This window comes from Scyliorhinus canicula, unplaced genomic scaffold (genome assembly GCF_902713615.1).
Source record: "Scyliorhinus canicula unplaced genomic scaffold, sScyCan1.1, whole genome shotgun sequence".
Classification (NCBI taxonomy): Eukaryota; Metazoa; Chordata; class Chondrichthyes; order Carcharhiniformes; family Scyliorhinidae; genus Scyliorhinus; species Scyliorhinus canicula.
Genome location: NW_024055843.1, coordinates 786,975 through 807,488, shown reverse-complemented (window position 1 = coordinate 807,488; position 20,514 = coordinate 786,975). Strand labels below are relative to the sequence as shown.

General features: G+C 49.1%; 1 protein-coding gene across 1 annotated transcript; it reads right to left on the bottom strand.

Annotated features, from left to right (window-relative positions):
• Window positions 1–4,381: 4,381 nt before the first annotated feature.
• LOC119961198 (gastrula zinc finger protein XlCGF26.1-like) lies at window positions 4,382–20,008 on the bottom strand. The gene is made up of 5 exons (XM_038788655.1): window positions 19,951–20,008; window positions 18,303–18,384; window positions 13,623–14,510; window positions 7,200–8,045; window positions 4,382–5,187 (listed from the first exon to the last, which is right to left on the bottom strand). The coding sequence occupies exons 3-5, from the start codon at window positions 14,414–14,416 to the stop codon at window positions 5,091–5,093; spliced, it is 1,737 nt and encodes a 578-aa protein (XP_038644583.1). The 5' UTR covers window positions 14,417–14,510; window positions 18,303–18,384; window positions 19,951–20,008; the 3' UTR covers window positions 4,382–5,090.
• Between the last annotated feature and the right edge of the window lie 506 nt (window positions 20,009–20,514).

The following is a 20,514-nucleotide window of genomic DNA, read 5'->3' as shown; positions in this document are numbered from 1 at the left end:
CATGGAGGCCAAATCACTGAGTGTCATTAAGGCAGAGATAGATAGATTCTTGATTAATAAGGGGATCAGGGGTTATGGGGAGAAGGCAGGAGAATGAAGATGAGAAAATATCAGCCATGATTGAATGGCGGAGCAGATTCGATGGGCCGAGTGGCCTAATTCTGCTCCTATGTCTTACGATGTGAAGAAAAACATTCTGTGCTGCATGTGGGATCATGAATGCACTGCTCGAAAATGTGGTGGAGGCAGATTCAATTGATGCCTTGAAAAGAGAATTGGACAACTATCTGTTACTATCAGATCAGCCATGACCTTATTAAATGATGGAGCAGACTCGGCTGAATAGCCAACTCCAGCTCCTTGGCCATCTGTTCGTATCTTTTGAGGAGAAAAATATCTGCAGAGTTCAGGGCCAATGACAGGGGATTGTGACTGTTGCAGAAAGTTGGCACAGATACAATTTGTTGAGTGCCTTTGTTTTGTGCTGTCACCTTTCTATGCCACTGTGTTACATAGAACAGTACAGCACAGAACAGGCCCTTCGGCCCTCTATGCCGAGCATTGTCCGAAACCAAGATCAAGATATCCCACTCCCTGTCATTCTGGTGTGATCCATGTGCCTCTCCAATAACCGCTTGAAGGTTCCTAAAGTGTCTGACTCCACTATCTCAGCAGGCAGTCCATTCCGCACCCTAACCATTCTCTGAGTAAAGAACCTACCTCGGATATCCCTCCTATATTTCGAGGGCAGCACGGTAGCATTGTGGATAGCACAATTGCTTCACAGCTCCAGGGTCCCAGGTTCGATTCCCCGCTGGGTCACTGTCTGTGCGGAGTCTGCACGTTCTCCCCGTGTGTGCGTGGGTCTCCTCCTGGTGCTCCGGTTTCCTTCCACAGTCCAAAGATGTGCAGGTTAGGTGGATTGGCTATGCTAAATTGCCCTTAGTCCAAAATTGCCTTTAGTGTTGGGTGGGGTTACTGGGTTATGGGGATAGGCTGGGGGTGTGGGCTTGGGTAGGATGCTGTTTCCAAGAGCCGGTGCAGACCCGATGGGCTGAATGGCCTCCTTCTGCACTGTAAATTCTATATCTATATCTCCCACCCTGTATCTTATAGTTATGCCCCCTTGTAACAGCTACATCCACCCGAGGAAATAGTCTCTGAATGTCCACTCTATCTATCCCCCTCACCAACGTATAAACCTCTATTAAGTCGCCTCTCATCCACCTTCGCTCCAAAAAGAAAAGCCCTAGCTCGCTCAACCTTTCCTCAGAAGACCTATCCTGCAAACCAGGCAGCATCCTGGTAAATCTCCTTTGCACCCTTTCCAATGCTTCAACATCCTTCCTATAATGAGGTGACCAGAACTGCACACAATACTCCAAATGTGGTCTCAACAGAGTCATGTATAGTTGCAACATAACCCCGCAGCTCTTAAACTCAAGCCCCCCATTAATAAATGCTACCACACTATAAGCCTTCTTCACGGCTCTATCCACTTGAGTGGCAATCTTCAGAGATCTGTGGACATGAACCCCAAAATCTCTCTGTTCCTCCACATTACTCAGAATCCTGCCATTGACCCTGTAATCTGCATTCAAATTTCTCCGACCAAAATGAATCACCTCGCACTTATCAGTGTTATGAGGGAAATGCAGTGCACCAACGCAAGAGAAGCAGATTGCTCCCTCGATTTGGATTGGATTTGTTTATTGTCACGTGTACCGAGGTACAGTGAAAATTATTATTCTGTGAGCAGCTCAAACAAATCATTTTGTACATGAAAAGAAAGTAAACTAAAAAGAAAAAACATAATAGGGCAACACAAGGTACACAATGTAAATATATAGACAAAGGCATTGAGTGAAGCGTCCAGGAGTGTAGTATTAATCAGGTCCGTCCATAAGAGGGTTGTTCAGGAGTCTGGTAATAGTGGGGAAGAAGCTATTTTGAATCTGATCGTGCGTGTTCTCAGACTTTTGTATCTCCTGCCCGATGGAAGAAGTTGTAAGAGTGAGTAAGCTGGGTGGGAGGGGTCTTTAATTATGCTGCCCGCTTTCCCCAGGCAGAGGGAGGTGTAGATAGAGTCAGTGGATGGGAGGCAGGTTTGTGTGATGGACTGGGCTGCGTTCACTACTCTCTGAAGTTTCTTGCGGTCTTGGGCCGAGCAGTTGCCACTCCAGGCTGTGATGCAGCCAGATCGGATGCTTTCTATGGTGCATCTGTAAAAGCTGGTTAGAGTCAGTGTGGACATGCCAAATCTCCTTAGTTTCCTGAAGAAGTATAGGCGCTGTTGTGCTTTCTAGGTGGTAGCGTCGATGTGCGTGGCCAGGAGAGATTTTTGGTGATGGAAACCCTGTGCCCAGTGCAGGAGAGGCTGGTTGTTGGGCAGTGTGAGCTGAACATACATGGCTGGATAAAGACTGAGGCAGATGTCAAGACCCTTGGAGTGAAAACAGGTCTGGAGGGAGTAGGTCAAAAAACCTGGGGAGTTGCATTTTGCATGAATCGTGAGTGTGAGCCAGTCACAACTATGAACAGTAAACAAACCTATCACTGGTTTGATGAGATGATATACCATGTCCCAGGTGTTGTAAATACTGTACATACTGTAGATCAGCCTGCTTGCTGCCCATGTCTAAGTGATATCTTATCAGAATAATTTGCTTCTGTATTAAATAAAGTATCCAACCTCTCATCGTGCTTCATGCCCAGCATCTTGACTAACTCTGGATTTTCTGTTTTGCTAACTGGGAAATAGAATCTTCCTGTTTACTAATTACCCTATGGCGGCTGTGTTACCCAGAATCCCCCGTGCTCCAGAAAGTCCCCTATCAGTGAGTGTACGAGGCCAGTGTGCAGGTGCAGTGTGGGTGTGTGCTCTGAGCATACTCATTGTCAGTCATGGTGAGAGAGTGAGGAGGAGCTGGGTTGAACACAACAGTGAGCTGTTCCCCTGTGAGAAGAGCATCTCCCACTCTCTGACTCTCCAGCAGCTTCCTGTCATGGTTGAGTTGGACAAGGAACTCTCATCATTTGAGCTGGGAAAGGCCATTGATTGCTGAGCAAGCAGAAAGATGCCTGGCAAGGATGGAATTCCAGCTGAACTGCTCACACACAGAAAGTCCCATTGACTGTCAAACCTTCCTGCCCTCCCCTTTTGGGCTGTGAGATTGGTCCACGGATCATGTGTGATGCAATAAAAACAGCAGTGACAGAGGAGACAGCATCAACTACAGGGACATCTCACTCCTTGGAGTCAGGGGAAGACCTTCACTTGGGTGATGTTTAAAAGATTCATCTACTTGAAGACTGAGTTCATCCAGAAGCACAGTGCGGTTTCTGTGCTGACAGATCTAGTGAACATGATCTTCTCCACACACCAGCTACAAGGGAAGAGAACACTTGGGATTTGATCTAAAGTGTTAGTGCTGAGAAAGTGAAATGTTCTAATTACTGAGTGAAAGTAAACCTTTCAGTGTGAATCACAATTTACTGGGACAATTGTTTCAATCTCTGAAGATAAACTTCAGCCTTGAAGTTATGTTTCGGAGCTCACAAGCTGTGGGAAGCTTTGTGAATGTTTCCTCTTCCCTTTTGTAAACAAGCAGAGAAGTTAACCTTTTCCCCTGACAGCACGGCAATGATTTGAAATTAAGACTTTGACTTTTAAAGATTTGGCTTCAACCCATTTGTTGGGGTCATCTTTCCGGCCGTGCGAATCATCGTGGGTGGGTTGGAAATTTTGCTGGAACATTTTTTGATAATCATAGAACATAGAACATAGAACAGTACAGCACAGAACAGGCCCTTCGGCCCTCAATGTTGTGCCGAGCCATGATCACCCCACTTAAACCCACGTAACCCGCATACCCGTAACCCAACAATCCCCCCATTAACCTTACACTACGGGCAATTTAGCATGGCCAATCCACCTAACCCGCACATCTTTGGACTGTGGGAGGAAACCGGAGCACCCGGAGGAAACCCACGCACACACGGGGAGGACGTGCAGACTCCACACCGACAGTGACCCAGCCGGGAATCGAACCTGGGACCCTGGAGCTGTGAAGCATTGATGCTAACCACCATGCTACCGTGAGGCCCCTTTTTTTTTTTCTGCCCTCTGCTGGATGATTGCCTTCACTCAAACTCCTCGGGTCTTCTTCGCAGATTCACCTTCAACTTAGGCTGACCGCACTGCACGTATGCAAATTCCCCCAGAACAGCTGATCAGTAGCTCTGCTCTGCTGCCCTCTGCTGGATCCTAATCTTTATTGTCACAAGTAGTCTTACATTAACACTGCAATGAAGTTACTGTGAAAAGCCCCAGTCAGCACATTCCGGAGCCTGTTCAGGTACACAGAGGGAGAATTCAGAATTGCCATGTGAGAGTACCTTTAAGAATTGGGTGTTTATCAAATAGCTGCAGTGAAGACAGACAGCCCAGCTCCATCCTGATTTATTTTCAGGATGTGTAACTAGTAAAAGCTCTTTCCACGGTCAGTTCACTGGAACACTCTCACTCGGGTGTGTGTCTCAGTCCTTTCTCAGGCACACCTATGTTTGAAATCTCTTCCCAGACAGAATGGACAAACATCGCTCCTTCCACATGCAAATTCAAGTCCAGATGAACTGAGTTATTCTGTTAATTTCCTGTCTGAAAATCCTCTTCTGAGCCCCAGTAAAACGGCTGCAGTCACTCGTAATCTACCTGGTGTCTCGAAGATCAGATGACCGAGTGTATCCCTTCCGACACTCGGAGCAGGTGAATGGCTCCACTCCAGTGAGTGTGTTGTTGTTTCTGCAGATCATTGCTGCTTTACAGCTCTTCCCGCATTTAGCACACGAGTGTGAACACGCTGGTGTCGCTGCAGGTTTGATAATCAAGAAAATCCTGTCCCACACATGATGCAGGTGAGTGTGAGTGCGTCAATGAATTTCAACACAATGTGTAATTAAATTCTTTGCCACAGTCCCTACACTGGAACACTCTCACTTGGGTGTGTGTTTCCCTGTGCTGTTCCTGTCACACTGATGTTTGAAATCTTTCCCACAGACAGAACAGACAAACATTTCTCCGGCCACATTCAAAAGATATTCAGGTCCTGATGAATTGAGTGACTTTCAAATGTTGATGTGATGTTTGATTTGAGTTTCCATTCTGTCAATCCACTCCTTGTGACCCTATAAAACCAATGTGCCCATGTTAGCCTAGGACCGAAACGTAGAACAGATAATTCTAGTTCCCAGGATTTAAGTATTGCTCTTGTTTCCCAAAGCTGCAACTCCCAGTCCCACACACTCTCCCCTTCCCACAAACTCACCACAATGATTTCACCGTCACCAATACTCAGATGAACATTGAATTCCAGATTATTGAATTTATCCTCCACCAATTGCCATGATGGGATTTGAACCCTTGTCCCCAGAACACGAGCCTGTGTCTGGATTGCTGATATAGTGAATCCCCATGGAGAGTGGTACTGACCTGGAACTCAATGGTTACACTCAATGACCAATAATATCCAGGTTCTGATTAATCAAGTGACTCTTTCTGTTTTGAATGTCTTGTTTGATTTCACTTTGCTGTGTTTAAATCCTCCCCTTGTAACCCCGTCAAAGGAGTTTCCAGAATCCATCACTGTCAGCCCTGCTGAGTGGACAGGGCTCACCACGCATGCGCCCTGCTGCACACAGCCCCCGATGAGGATGGTGGTGGTTAACTGGGGAAAGGCTCTGCAGGAAAACCTTCCTGCTCGAGACTGGTAATTTCTTGTTTTAGCTTTGAGGCCTCCACTGGGGGTGTGTGAAGCCTCCCCTCCCACCCACTGCCCCTAACGCTGCCTCCGCCTATCCGCCTCCTTCCCGCCTGAAGATGAGACAAACAAGCGCCTGTCCCTGGACATGAGCCGCACTGCGCATGCCCCACATCACAATGCCCGGGGAGTGATTTGACGGCAGGTCCAGACCAATAGGAAGAGGGGGCGTGACTGGAGGACCGAGCAGGAACGGCTTCCAAGCAATCGGAACTAATGAGGGGCAGGGCTGATCCCGGATCTCCCTCATTGGCTGAGACTCTGCATCATTTTGAGTTCTTCCCATTGGCCACATGGGCACGGGTTCCACAACCTCATTTCCTGCCTGAGAGGTGTTAACCAATGGGAGGAATTGGAGGACCGGATGGTCCTCCAGCCAATCAGATTGTGGACTTTGTGTGAATGAAGATTGAGCTTCACAAAGACTGAACCTTCTTCCTGTGTCAAACCTCTGAGGAAAACACTTTCTTTTCACTTCAATGGACTTCTTAAGGTTCAATTGACCCTTCTACAGAACTGTTACAACAATGGACAACAAACTCTGTTTTCTGATGCCACAGATGTGGCATGGTGGCACAGTGGTTTGCACTGCAGCATCACAGGGCCAGCAACCTCAGTTCAATTCCAGCCTTGGGTGACTGTGTGGAGTTTGCACATTCTCCCCGTGTCTGTGTGGGTTCCCTCCCTGTGCTCCAGTTTTCTCCCACCATCCGAAGATGTGCAGGTTTGGTGGATTTGTTATGCTAAATTGCCCCTTGGTGATCAAAGGTGAAGTGAGGTTACGGGGAGAGGGCAGGGAGAATGCGCCTGCAAAGGGGGAAGGGGGGGGGGTGTAGGGTTGGTGCAAACTTGATGGGCCGAATGGGCTCCTTCTGCACTGAAGGGATTCTATGATGCTGCCAGACATGTTATGTTCATCCAGCATTTTCTGTTTTTACTCTATATCACACACATTTTTGATCCACTAATTTGATTTATTGAACCACAATACCATCAACTACTGGAAGCAGTGTATTGGTGTTGCAGCTTTTCTATAGAACTTTCTCTCAAGTCTGATCTAATGGGAGGCAGAGGCAGCTGATCGGATTGACTCAATCTCAGTCACAAAGAAGCTCCACAAGCTCCTCACACTTCTTGTTGGAGGTGAGGTTGGAAGAGACACGGGGAAGCGAGAGAACTTCAAAAGGAACTAACTTGTGTCAGAGATATTAACAAGTTTCAACACGCTGCATATTTAACAAAAATCTAATTTATTTGACTTTTAGCCAGAATATTATGCGCTGTAAATGGGGTGGAGTTTGTTATCAGCAGAAACAGTCCCAAATTAATATGTTTCAGTCCTAAATGTGATGAATAGCAAAATCCAATTACTGTCGTTACCTGTGGCCTTGTTGGTGTGTCAGCACATGTGATGACTGAGTGAATCCCTTCCCACACTTGGAGTCGGTGAATGGTCTCTCCCCAGTATGAACTCGCTCGTGTCTTAGCAGGTGGGATGACCGAGTGAATCCCTTCCCACACTTGGAGCAGGTGAATGGTCTCTCCCCAGTGTGAACTCGCTGGTGTCTCAGCAGTTTGGATGACTCAGTGAATCCCTTCCCACACTTGGAGCAGATGAATGGTCTCTCCCCAGTGTGAACTCGCTCGTGTCTTAGCAGGTGGGATGACCGAGTGAATCCCTTCCCACACTTGGAGCAGGTGGATGGTCTCTCCCCAGTGTGAACTCGCTCGTGTCTTAGCAGGTGGGATGACAGAGTGAATCCCTTCCCACACTTGGAGCAGGTGAATGGTCTCTCCCCAGTGTGAAATCGCTCATGTGTAAGCAGGTGGGATGACCGAGTGAATCCCTTCCCACAAGTGGAGCAGGTGAATGGTCTCTCCCCAGTGTGAAATCGCTCATGTGTAAGCAGGTGGGATGACCGAGTGAATCCCTTCCCACACGTGGAGCAGGTGAATGGTCTCTCCCCAGTATGAACGCGCTGGTGACTCAGCAGGGAGGATGACTCAGTGAATCCCTTCCCACACTTGGAGCAGGTAAACGGTCTCTCCCCAGTGTGAATTCGCTGGTGATTCAGCAGGTGGGATGACGTGCTGAATCCCTTCCCACACTTGGAGCAGGTGAATGGTCTCTCCCCAGTGTGACTGCGTCGATGAGTTTCCAGCTTGGATGGGGAAGTGAATCCTTTCCCACAGTCCGCACATTTCCACGGTTTCTCCTCAGTGTGACTGCATTTGTGGCTTGTGAGGCCTGATGATTGACTGAATCCTCGTCCACACACACAACACGTGTACGGTTTCCCCGCACTGTGAACAATGCTCTTTCCTTCCATGTTCAAAATCCTATGATGTTCAGGATATGATAAATTGAGGGTGTGATGTTTTGGTTTGAGATTCCCGACCTTTGAAGCCTCCCCTTCGAACACCCTGCGAAACGGATTCAAAACAGAAAATAGGGAGTGAGAGAGAACCCACAAAAACACAAAAGCAGGTTGTCAAATTGAGCTGAATGAATCTGGACATTTGTGGGCCCGGCACTGGAAAAAAGTGACCATGAAAACGGCTGGATTGTTATAAAAACCCAACTGACCTCTTTGGGAGGAGAGAGAAAGAGGTGAAGAGGGATGTTGTATATCTACAAGACATATTAAGAGAGTAGTTGGCAAAGCAAATTCGATTTTGAGCTTCATAAACAGTAATATTGACACCAAAGCTATGCTTCCGGTGGCAATGATTAGCACTGCTGCCTCACAGCGTCAGGGACCCGGGTTCAATTCCAGCCTTGGTGACTGTCTGGAGTTTGCACATTCTCCCCGTGTCTGCGTGGGTTTCCTCCCACAATCTAAAGAGCAGCAAATTAGGTGGATTGGCCTTGATAAACTGTCCCTTAGTGTCCAGGGATGTACAGGTTAGGTGGGGCTATGGGGTCACAGGGTAGGGGTTTGGGCAGAGGCAGGGTGCCCTTTCAGAGAATCAGTGCAGACTCGATGGACCGAATGGCCTCCTTCTGCACTGTAGAATTCTATAGTTCTAATTCTATCCTGTGCATCTTTCTAAAGCTCTGGTCATCACTCTTCAGGAAGGATGTGAAGGTTCTTGGAGAAGGTGCAGAGGAGATTTACCAGATTGGATCCAGCAAAGGAGGTTGAGGGGAGATTTGATTCAGGGACACAAGATTATGCCAGATTTCCATCAGGTGGACAAAGAAACTCTGTTTCCATTCACTGACTGTACAAGCAGTCGGGACACAGATTTAAAGATTTGGGTAAAATCTGGATTGAACTATATAAGATCCTGAGGGGTTTTGGCAGGGTGGATGTGCTGAGGGTGTTTCCTCTTGTGGGAGAATCTGGAACAAGGGGGTCCCTGTTGCAAAATAAGGGGTCACTCATTTCAAATGGGTGACAGTGCGGAGACTGCACATTTTCCGTGTGGCTGTGTGAGTTTCCTCCGATTTCCTCACACAGTTCAAAGATGTGCAGGTTAGGTGGATCGGCCATGCTAAATTGCCCTTCGTCTCGAAGGATGTGCACATTGGGTGGGATGGGGCGGACCTGAGTGGGGATTGTTCTTTCGCAGGGTTGGTCCAGACTTGAGTCCGCTCCAGTCACAGCCGGACTCTGCGCATGTGCAAAATTGTGTAATGTGGATCTCGCACATTCTCAGCTGCAGTGCATGTTGGGTGATTAACCCGCCATTGAAATCTATATTGTTGATATAAATCATGCTTTGTGAACCGATTATTACTGGTAACATTGGACCAATGTGACAAATGTATTAAATCAATCAAACAGCACTTAAATAGTAAGGGCCCTCCATCACAGTTCTGTCTTGGGTGTGATTGACAACAGTGACGACAGTGAGATGTGAATTCATTGGGGGTCTCAACAGGTTGGGTGAACAAATGATTTTTGTCCCCATAGACCGAACTGTTAAACTGCCCCTCGCCAATAACAATGTGCTGAAATTGGATCAAACAGTTTGAGCTTTTAAAGGTGGAGTGTTAACCCGTGGGGAAACTGAGGAAATCCCTTTGCACATGTGAAGTGTGTGAGTGATCTCCGTCTGAACTGCTCCTGAACTGCACATTAGATTAATTAATGACTAACTCATATTTATTCTCATCCAGTGGAAACATCTTCCACTTTTCTATCATATCAAACCTTTTGATAATCTTAAAGGATCAGGCCATTGTTTATTCCCTTTTCCAGAGAAAAGGGATTTTTAGACGTCGGTAATGGTTCTGCCATTCATACCCCCCCGGACCTGTCTTTTATTTCTTCACTTGTTCTGTTAGTTTACCTACTTGTCTCATTGTAACCCAGTTTTGCCTTGCACTATTATCCTCTTTGTCATTTAAAAAAAACCATTAAAGACTTCCGGTTGTGGCTATGCGGAGCTAAGTCGCACGTTCGGCAGCTCCCGCTAGCAACGGACTTTTGGGCTCTTTTCAGGGCCCGTAACGGCGCTTGTTCGATGTTTCCCGGTGTGGGAAGGGGACAGCAACATTCCCTTGATGGTGTATGGATTGGACCAGGAGTGGGGCGATTAAAAAAGTGACATTTAAGCAAAGAAAGGTGCGAGGGAGGAGGACCAAGGTGGCGGCGGGCGGGAACCAGGCAGTGTGGATACAGTGGAGATAGTGGCGGTGATGGATGCGGAGAAGGCCTTTGATAGGGTGGAATGCGGGTACCTGTGGGAGGTGCTGAAAAGGTGCTGGTTTGGGGAGGCGTTCGTCAGGTGGGTGAGGTTGCCATATGAGGCCCCGGTGGTGAGTGTGGCCACGAACAGAAGGAGGTCAGAGTATTTCCGGCTGCACCGGGGGACGAGGCAGGGGTGTCCCCTGTCCCCCCTGCTCTTTGCACTGGCGATCGAACCCCTGGTCATGGCGTTGAGGAACTGGAGGGGGTTAGTGCAGGGTGGGGAGGAGCATCAGGTGTCGCTTTATGCGGATGATCTGCTGCTATATGTGGCGGACCCGGTGGGGGAATGCCAGAGGTGATGCGGATCCTTAGGGAGTTTGGGGATTTCTCCGGGTACAATCTCAATATGGGGAAGAACGAGTTGTTCGTAGTGCACCAAGGGGACCAGGAGAGGGGCATTGGTGAGCTCCTGCTAAAAAGGGCGGAGAGGGGTTTTAGGTACCTGGGGGTCCAGGTGGCTAGGATTTGGGGGGCCATGCATCAGCTTAACTTCACAAGGCTGGTGGAGCAGATGGAGGAGGCGGGTAGGGTGCAGTCAGTTAATATTTCAGTGCTCCTGAGGTTTTTGTTCCTGTTCCAATGCCTCCCCATCCTGATCCCCAAAGCCGCCTTCAGACGGGTTAACAGAAGCGTTACGGGGTTTGTGTGGGCGCAGAAGACCCCGAGGGTGAGAATGGTGTTCTTGGAGCAGAGCAGGGATACCGGGGAGGGGGGGGGGGGGTTGGCATTGCCTAACCTCTGTGGGTAATATTGGGCCGCCAACGCGGCGATGGTACGCAAGTGGGTGATGGAAGGGGAGGGGCGGCATGGAAGATGTTGGAGATGGCGTCCTGTGTGGGCACGAGCCTGGAGGCGCTGGTGACAGCGCCGTTGCCGCTTCCTCCAACGAGGTATACCACGAGCTTGGTGGTGGCGGCTACCCTGAAAATCTGGGGGCAATGGAGACGGCACGGGGGGAGGTGGGGGCCTCGGTGTGGTCCCCAATACGGGGGAACCACCGGTTTGTCCCGGGGAGAATGGACGGAGGGTTCCTGAATTGGCACAGGGCAGGTATTAGAAGAATGGGGGACCTGTTTGCGGATGGGAAGTTCACGAGCCTGGGTGAGCTGGAGGGGAAGTTCGGCCTCCCCCCGGGGAACACCTTCAGATATATGCAGGCAAGGGCGTTTGTTAGGCGGCAGGTGGTGGAGTTCCCACTATTGCTGCCATGGAGGGTCCAGGACAGGGTGCTTTCGGGGATGTGGGTTGGAGAGGGGAGGATCTCGGCAACGTATCAGGTGATGCAGGAGGAGGAGGAGGAGGCATCGGTGGAGGAGCTGAAGGGTAAGTGGGAGGAGGAGTTGGGTGAGGAGATCGACGAGGGGACGTGATGGATGCCCTGGGGAGGGTGAATTCTTCCTCCTCTTGCGCGAGGCTCAGCTTAATGCAATTCAAGGTGCTGCATAGGGCGCACATGACCGGGGCAAGGCTGTGCCACTTCTTTGGGAGAGAGGACAGATGTGTTAGGTGCTCAGGGAGCCCAGCAAACTACACCCACATGTTCTGGGCATGCCCAGCGCTGGAGGACCTTTGGAGGGGCGTAGCAGAGACTATGTCAAGGATGGTTGGTTCCAGAGTTGAGCCGGGCTGGGGGCTCGCAATATTTGTGGTGGCAGAGGAGCCGGGAGTGCAGGAGGCGAAAGAGGCCGGTATTCTGGCCTTTGCGTCTCTGGTAGCCCGGCGAAGGATTCTTCTTCAGTGGGAGGATGCGAGGCCCCCAGGCGTGGATCAACGGTATGGCTGGGTTTATTAAATTGGAGACGGTCAAATTTGCCTTAAGGGGGTCGGTGCAAGGGTTCTTCCGGCGGTGGCAACAGTTTCTAGACTTCCTGGCGGAGCGTTAGGTGATGGTCAGCAACAGCAGTGACCCGGGGGGCAGTGGGGGGTTTTGGGGTGGTTGGGGGGCTTGTGTGAGGGTTTGTTTGTTTTTCTTGATTGGGCGTGTATATTTGCCGATATGCTGATTATTTATGTTAATTTATTACTTGTGTATAGGGGGGGGGGGGGGGGGTTTGTTCTTATTTCTTTGTGTTTTTGTTGTTGATAATTTGGGAAAACTTGAATAAAAATTATTTATAAAAAAGAAGCATGAAAGTGCCCAATTCTTTATTTTCCAATTAAGGGACCAATCCACCTACTCTGTACACCTTTGGATTATGGTCGAAGACCCACGCGACAGTGACGTGGCTGCAAGGTGATCAGGGCTAGGATCGAAATATACAAGGATCTGTGTCCAATCGAAAGAAAAGGCAGATGGGCAAAGGGGGGTGGGGTTGCATTGTTAGGAAGGAATTAAGTAAATCGATTGCAAGGAGAGATATAGGATCTGAAGGCATAGAATCTCTGTGGGTAGAGTTGAGGAATCGCAAAGGTAAAAAGACCCTGGTGGGAGTTATGTACAAGCTTCCGAGCAGCAGTCAGGATGTGGGACAGATAAGAAATCAGGAGACAGAGAAAGCGTGTAAAAAGGCAATATCACAATAACCAGGGGGAATTCAATATGCAGGTGGGCTGGGAAAATCAGGTTGGTAGTGGATCCCAGGAAAAGTAATTTGTGGAAGGTCTAAGAGATGTTTTTTTCGAACAGCTTTTAACAGAGCCTAATAGGGAACGGGGTAATGTGTGATGTGTAATGAGGCAGACTTGATTGAGGCACTATGGAAATTCATCCCAAGGAGGAACAAAGAACAGTACAGCACAGGAACAGGTTCTTCGGCCCTCCAAGCCTGCGCCGACCATGCTGCCCATTTAAACTAAAATCTTCTACACTTCCGGGGTCCGTATCCCTCTATTCCCATCCTATTCATGCATTTGTCAAGATGGCCCTTAAACATCACTATCGTCCCTGCTTCCACCACCTCCTCCGGCAGCAAGTTCTTCTGTGTATAAAAGTTACCTCGTACATCTACTCTCAACCTTGTCCCTCGCACCTTAAACCTGTGCCCCCCAGTAATTGAAAACATGCTAAAGGGAGGACAAGCATCCATGGTTGACGAGGGATGTCAAGGACACCATAAAAGCAAAAGCATACAAAGTGGCGAGGACATGTGATGAGCAAGTGAACGATCTCTCCCCAGTGTGAATTTGCTCGTGCTTCTGCAGGGTTGATGACCGAGTGAATCCCTTCCCACACTTGGAGCAGGTGAATGGTCTCTCCCCAGTATGAACTCGCTGGTGTCTCAGCAGTTTGGATGACTCAGTGAATCCCTTCCCACACTTGGAGCAGATGAATGGTCTCTCCCCAGTGTGAACTCGCTCGTGTCTTAGCAGGTGGGATGACCGAGTGAATCCCTTCCCACACTTGGAGCAGGTGAATGGTCTCTCCCCAGTGTGAACTCGCTCATGTGTAAGCAGGTGGGATGACCGAGTGAATCCCTTCCCACACTTGGAGCAGGTGAATGGTCTCTCCCCAGTGTGAACTCGCTCATGTGTAAGCAGGTGGGATGACCGAGTGAATCCCTTCCCACACGTGGAGCAGGTGAATGGTCTCTCCCCAGTATGAACGCGCTGGTGACTCAGCAGGGAGGATGACTCAGTGAATCCCTTCCCACACTTGGAGCAGGTAAACGGTCTCTCCCCAGTGTGAATTCGCTGGTGATTCAGCAGGTGGGATGACGTGCTGAATCCCTTCCCACACTTGGAGCAGGTGAATGGTCTCTCCCCAGTGTGACTGCGTCGATGAGTTTCCAGCTTGGATGGGGAAGTGAATCCTTTCCCACAGTCCGCACATTTCCACGGTTTCTCCTCAGTGTGACTGCATTTGTGGCTTGTGAGGCCTGATGATTGACTGAATCCTCGTCCACACACACAACACGTGTACGGTTTCCCCGCACTGTGAACAATGCTCTTTCCTTCCATGTTCAAAATCCTATGATGTTCAGGATATGATAAATTGAGGGTGTGATGTTTTGGTTTGAGATTCCCGACCTTTGAATCCTCCCCTTCGAACACCCTGCGAAACGGATTCAAAACAGAAAATAGGAAGTGAGAGAGAACCCACAAAAACACAAAAGCAGGTTGTCAAATTGAGCTGAATGAATCTGGACATTTGTGGGATCGGCACTGGAAAAAAGTGACCATGAAAACGGCTGGATTGTTATAAAAACCCAACTGACCTCTTTGGGAGGAGAGAGAAAGAGGTGAAGAGGGATGTTGTGTATCTACAAGACATATTAAGAGAGAAGTTGGCAAAGCAAATTCGATTTTGAGCTTCATAAACAGTAATATTGACACCAAAGCTGTGCTTCCGGTGGCAATGATTAGCACTGCTGCCTCACAGCGTCAGGGACCCGGGTTCAATTCCAGCCTTGGTGACTGTCTGGAGTTTGCACATTCTCCCCGTGTCTGCATGGGTTTCCTCCCACAATCTAAAGAGCAGCAAATTAGGTGGATTGGCCTTGATAAATTGTCCCTTAGTGTCCAGGGATGTGCAGGTTAGGTGGGGCTATGGGGTCACAGGGACAGGGTAGGGGTTTGGGCAGAGGCAGGGTGCCCTTTCAGAGAATCAGTGCAGACTCGATGGACCGAATGGCCTCCTTCTGCACTGTAGGAATTCTATAGTTCTAATTCTATCCTGTGCATCTTTCTAAAGCTCTGGTCACCACTCTTCAGGAAGGATGTGAAGGTTCTTGGAGAAGGTGCAGAGGAGATTTACCAGACTGGATCCAGCAAAGGAGGTTGAGGGGAGATTTGATTCAGGGACACAAGATTATGCCAGATTTCCATCAGGTGGACAAAGAAACTCTGTTTCCATTCACTGACTGTACAAGCAGTCGGGACACAGATTTAAAGATTTGGGTAAAATCTGGATTGAACTATATAAAATCCTGAGGGGTTTTGACAGGGTGGATGTGCAGAGGGTGTTTCCTCTTGTGGGAGATTCTGGAACAAGGGGGTCCCTGTTGCAAAATAAGGTCACCCATTTCAAATGGGTGACAGTGCGGAGACTGCACATTTTCCGTGTGGCTGTGTGAGTTTCCTCCGATTTCCTCACACAGTTCAAAGATGTGCAAGATGTACATCCAATAAAAATGGCGGCCGTTAACTCGAGCCGAACATGAGGAGCTGCAGCTCCGCTCGGTACAAACTGGGTCCCGGAAACGCATTTTCCGAGGTTTGCAACTTACAACAGCTTTACACAAAGTTTCCGCCCGCCCCCGCGATGTCACGCTTCCTCCATGTTGTGGAGATGCTGGCGTTGGAATGGAATGAGCACAGCAAGAAGTCTTACAACACCAGGTTAAAGTCCAACAGGTTTGTTTCCTAAAACATATCTGTTGGACTTTAACCTGGTGTTGTAAGACTTCTTACTGTGCTCCTCCATGTTGTTAAATGCCTCCTACCAATTTCGGATCTGAAGAAGACGCTCTTCTCCTTCGCCATTACCCACACTGCGCATGCTTCAATCACAGCGGATCCCGCCCCTCAGTCACTCCAATTGGTTGGAGGACCAGCTGCTCCCGGTCGATCCTCCAGATCCGCCTCCCCTCTTCCTATTGGCCGGGAGTTGCCGTCAATCACCCGGGCATTGTGACGGTTCCAGATGGTGAGAGCGGCCACAGGCTCAGGCTGACTCGCTGATTGTCCAATAATAACAGTGAGAGTCTCAGTGGGACAATCAGACAATAATAGTGGCGATGGGGCCCAGAGGAGAAACAGCAAAGGATTCACTCACTTTGAGACTAACAAACAGTTCCAATAAGTCAGGCTGCAGTGTGTGAGTGAACACATAGAACATAGAACAGTACAGCACAGAACAGGCCCTTCGGCCCTCAATGTTGTGCCGAGCCATGATCACCCTACTCAAACCCACGTATCCACCCTATACCCGTAACCCAACAACCCCCCCCTTAACCTTACTTTTATTAGGACACTACGGGCAATTTAGCATGGCCAATCCACCTAACCCGCACATCTTTGGACTGTGGGAGGAAACCGGAGCACCCGGAGGAAACCCACGCACACAGGGGGAGGACGTGCAGACTCCACACAGACAGTGACCCAGCCGGGAATCGAACCTGGGACCCTGGAGCTGTGAAGCATTTATGCTAACCACCATGCTACCCTGCTGCCCCTTTGGATCTTTGGATCCAATGTAGAATCATAGAATCCCTACAGCGCTGAAGGAGGCCATTTGGCCCATCGAGTCTGCACCGACCCACTGAAAGATCACCCTACTGTGGCCAATCCCCCACCCTAACCCCGTAACCCCACCCAGGGACAATTTATCACAGCCAATCCACCTGCACATCTTTGGACTGTGGGAGGAAATCTTTGCAGCCACGGGAAGAATGAGCAAACTCCACACAGACCGTGACCCAAGGTCGGAATCAAACCCAGGTACCTGGTGCTTGAGGTAACAGTGCTAACTACTGAGCCACCCCCGTAACTCTGTCATGATTAGACAATAACCTGCCTGTTATTCCAATTCTGGTGTATGTTCCTCTGTTACTATTATTATTAGACAACAATCTATCTGATATTCCAATTCTGGTGTGTTATACTCTGTTGCTGTTATCATTAGACAATAATAGGAGGGCAAGATGCAAGGTAGCAATGATATTTTGAAGTTTCTGGGTTACAATGAGTGTCACTGGGAGGTGTGATAAAATAGGAATGGAAACATCATGACAAAGGGTGGCACAGTGGCAGTGGTTAGCACTGCTGCCTCACGGTGCTGAGGACCCAGGTTCGATCCTGGCCCCGGGTCACTGCCATGTGGAGTTTGCACATTCTTCCCGTGTCTCCATGGGTCTCACCCCCACAACTCAAAGATGTGCGGGTAGGTGGATTGGCCACTCTTTTGAGGTCCACCAACAAAATAGAACAAAGGAAACAAACTTAGGGACAAAGCAAAAAGGGCCGCTCCAGTTAGGGGCACTGCCCGAACGTAACAAAGATCAGCAGAAACTTAAAAACATCTAATGGGAGTGTATTTAAAGGAGTCAATAAAGCACCCCAACCCCTGCGGTGCCCACCGGGCATGGAAGGCTTTGATGGTGCCCATGGACACCGCATCCTCCCTTTCTAGGGACATCCAGCTGCAAATGTAGTCGCGGAAAAGGGGCAAACAGTCTGGTTGGATGACCCCCTCAGTCGCCCGCTGCCTGGACCTATAAATGACGCACTTCGCCAGGCCCAGAGCATGTTCACAAGGAGGTAAGTGGAGCTGGTTCGCGAGGTGTTCGGCCCAAGTAGGACTCAGTCCGTGCTCCCACCCTGGAACGACCACCCAGTGGAATCCACCTCCTCCCTGCTGGTGTGTGGAGCCTTCAGTCCGGGAGGGGGCTCAGCAAACACACTGTCTACTCGATCCCCCTGACCCGGAACAAGCACACCGGATCGAATAAGGAAGGTTTGTCCTTGCTGAAGGCAGATGTTATCAGTTGGAAGCACTGGGCCGGGCCCTCGGCCCAGCAAACAAGTAGTCCAAGGGCTTTACTCCCACCTTGTTTTTGAAGTTGCCTCCTTGTTGTTGTCATTCTCTCCCCTCTCCTTCCTCCAGGCAGCTCAGCAGCAACCAGGACCGGAAACAGGCAGCAAACTGAGCAACCGAGAGTGAGAGAGAACAGCAACAGAGAAAGGGAGAGAACAGCAGCAGCCACTCTCCACAACAGCAACATCCTCACAACACCAAAGTCTGCACTGGGAGTGCCAGCTTCGGATTGGCCATGCTAAATTGCCCCTTAATTGGAAACAAATAATTGGGTACTCTAAATTCATAATAAAAAATAATAATACTCACCTCTTGTCACAATTTTGGTGTTTTCAAGCTTACAATCTGCTGCAACCTTCGGCTGGAAAGATATTAGAAGCTTTGGAAGCACCTGTAAAAAGAAATTACACTGGTCAGAAATGTTAGTCGAGGTTAGAAATTAAGATCAGGCAAACCTTTATCTTGGTTTGAGTTTGCTGGGTGTAAATCCTCCCCTTCTAACCCCCGGTAAAAGGAGTTTCCAAAATCCATCACTCTTCAAGTCCAGGATAGAAGGTCCAAACATTCTTTCCCCTTGTTGCCAGTCCCAGGATTACTTAATGAGGGTTTTACTTGCTTTGGAGGCAGTTCAGTGAAGTTTCACTAGTCTGATTCCTGGGATGCGAGACTTTGTTTTATGGAGCAAGATTGAGCCTGTTTGATCTGTACCCGATGGAGTTTAGAAGAATGAGAGGTGATCTTATTGAAACGTCTAAGTTTCTGAGGGGTTTTGATAAAATAATATTTTCCCACGTGGGGTTCAAGAACTAAGGGGGACAGTTTAAAGATAAGCGTTCTCCAATTTGACACTGAGGTAAGGAGAAATGTCTTCCCTCAGAGGGTCATCAGTATGTGGATAAAAGTAAATTGCTGCGGATGCTGGAATCTGGAACAAAAACAGAAAATACCGGACAATCTCAGCAGGTCTGACAGTATCTGTGGGGAGAAAAGGGAGCTAAAGATTTAGGGCAGCACGGTAGCATGGTGGTTAGCATAAATGCTTCACAGCTCCAGGGACCCAGGTTCGGTTCCTGGCCGGGTCACTGTCTGTGCGGAGTCTGCACGTCCTCCCCATGTGTGCGTGGGATTCCTCCGGGTGCTCCGGTTTCCTCCCACAGTCCAAAGATGTGCGGGTTAGGTGGATCGGCCATGCTAAATTGCCCGTAGTGTCCTAAAAAGTAAGGTTAGGGGAGGGGGGGAGGGGGGGAGGGGAGGGGGGGGGGTGGTGGTGTTGTTGGGTTACGGGTATAGGGTGGATACGTGGGTTTGAGTAGGGTGATCATTGCTCGGCACAACATCGAGGGTCGAAGGGCCTGTTCTGTGCTGTAATGTTCTAATGTTTTGAGTCTGGATGACTCTTTATCAAAGCTGAGTTTGTGGAATTCTCTTTCCCAGAGAGTAGTGGCGTTGGGTCACTGAATATACTCAAAGCTGAGTTAGTCTTTTTTTATCTACTGGGGAGTCAAAGATTTTTGGGGGAAGGCAGGAAAATGTGATTAAGGGCACATGCGGATCAGCCATGCCTTCATTGAATGGCAGAGTAGGGTCAATAGGCCGAATGGCCATTCCCTGCTGCTAATTCTGATGTTATTATTCTTCTGTTCTTCGGATTGCCACACATGGCAGCAGCACCTTTCCCCTCTGGAGGGGCCTGTCAATCATCGAGTCAATGATTTTCTCTCCTGGTCACCGGGAGCCTGAAGCATCGCCTCTGTTACGTCATCAAGATGGCCTCTCAGCCGCTCCGCTAAACAAAGATGGCGGCCGTGGAACTGGGCCTGATACCGGATAAAAGCTCCGGAACTGCAACCGCGGGATTTGCAGTCTTAAACCGGCCTTGCGACCAGCAGGGGGTGTTTATAAAGCCGTAACTCCCTCCCCACCCCGGCTCCCGGCTCCATTCCTCCCTCCGCCTCACCGACTCTCACCGCCCCAAACAGCAGCTCCCGCACTCGCAGACCTCCGAGCAAAGTGACACTGCGCATGCTCCAGACACAGTCCAGCATTGCGTCTGCGCACTGGGCTCCTGTGACGTGTAGGGCACATTCGCAGCCGCATGGAATGATGGGTAATAGCCGCACGATTGAAACTGCAAACAGTAAATACAAAATAACTTGGTTACCGATTGATAAACATAATCAAGCAAATTATTGTCAATGGGTATTCTGCTATTCTCCATTTCTCGAAATGAATGAATTCTGCTCTCCTGTGGAACAATGCAGATCTTAAAATGCTTTTCCCCCATGGGTCCTTCCTCTCTCCTGCCCAGAAGATGCAAACAGTTGCTGGGTTCAATCCCAGAATCAGTAATTCCTCCATCTTCTTCCCTCTTACTCGTGATACTGAATGTTCAGTGTTTTCTAGAATGATCCGGCACAGATGGAATTCACTCGGCACATCATGTCTGCACGGACTCTGGACAAGAGCTACCAATTTTCCTGGTTAAATTCCATTTGCCACTGTACTGCCCATATAACCAGTC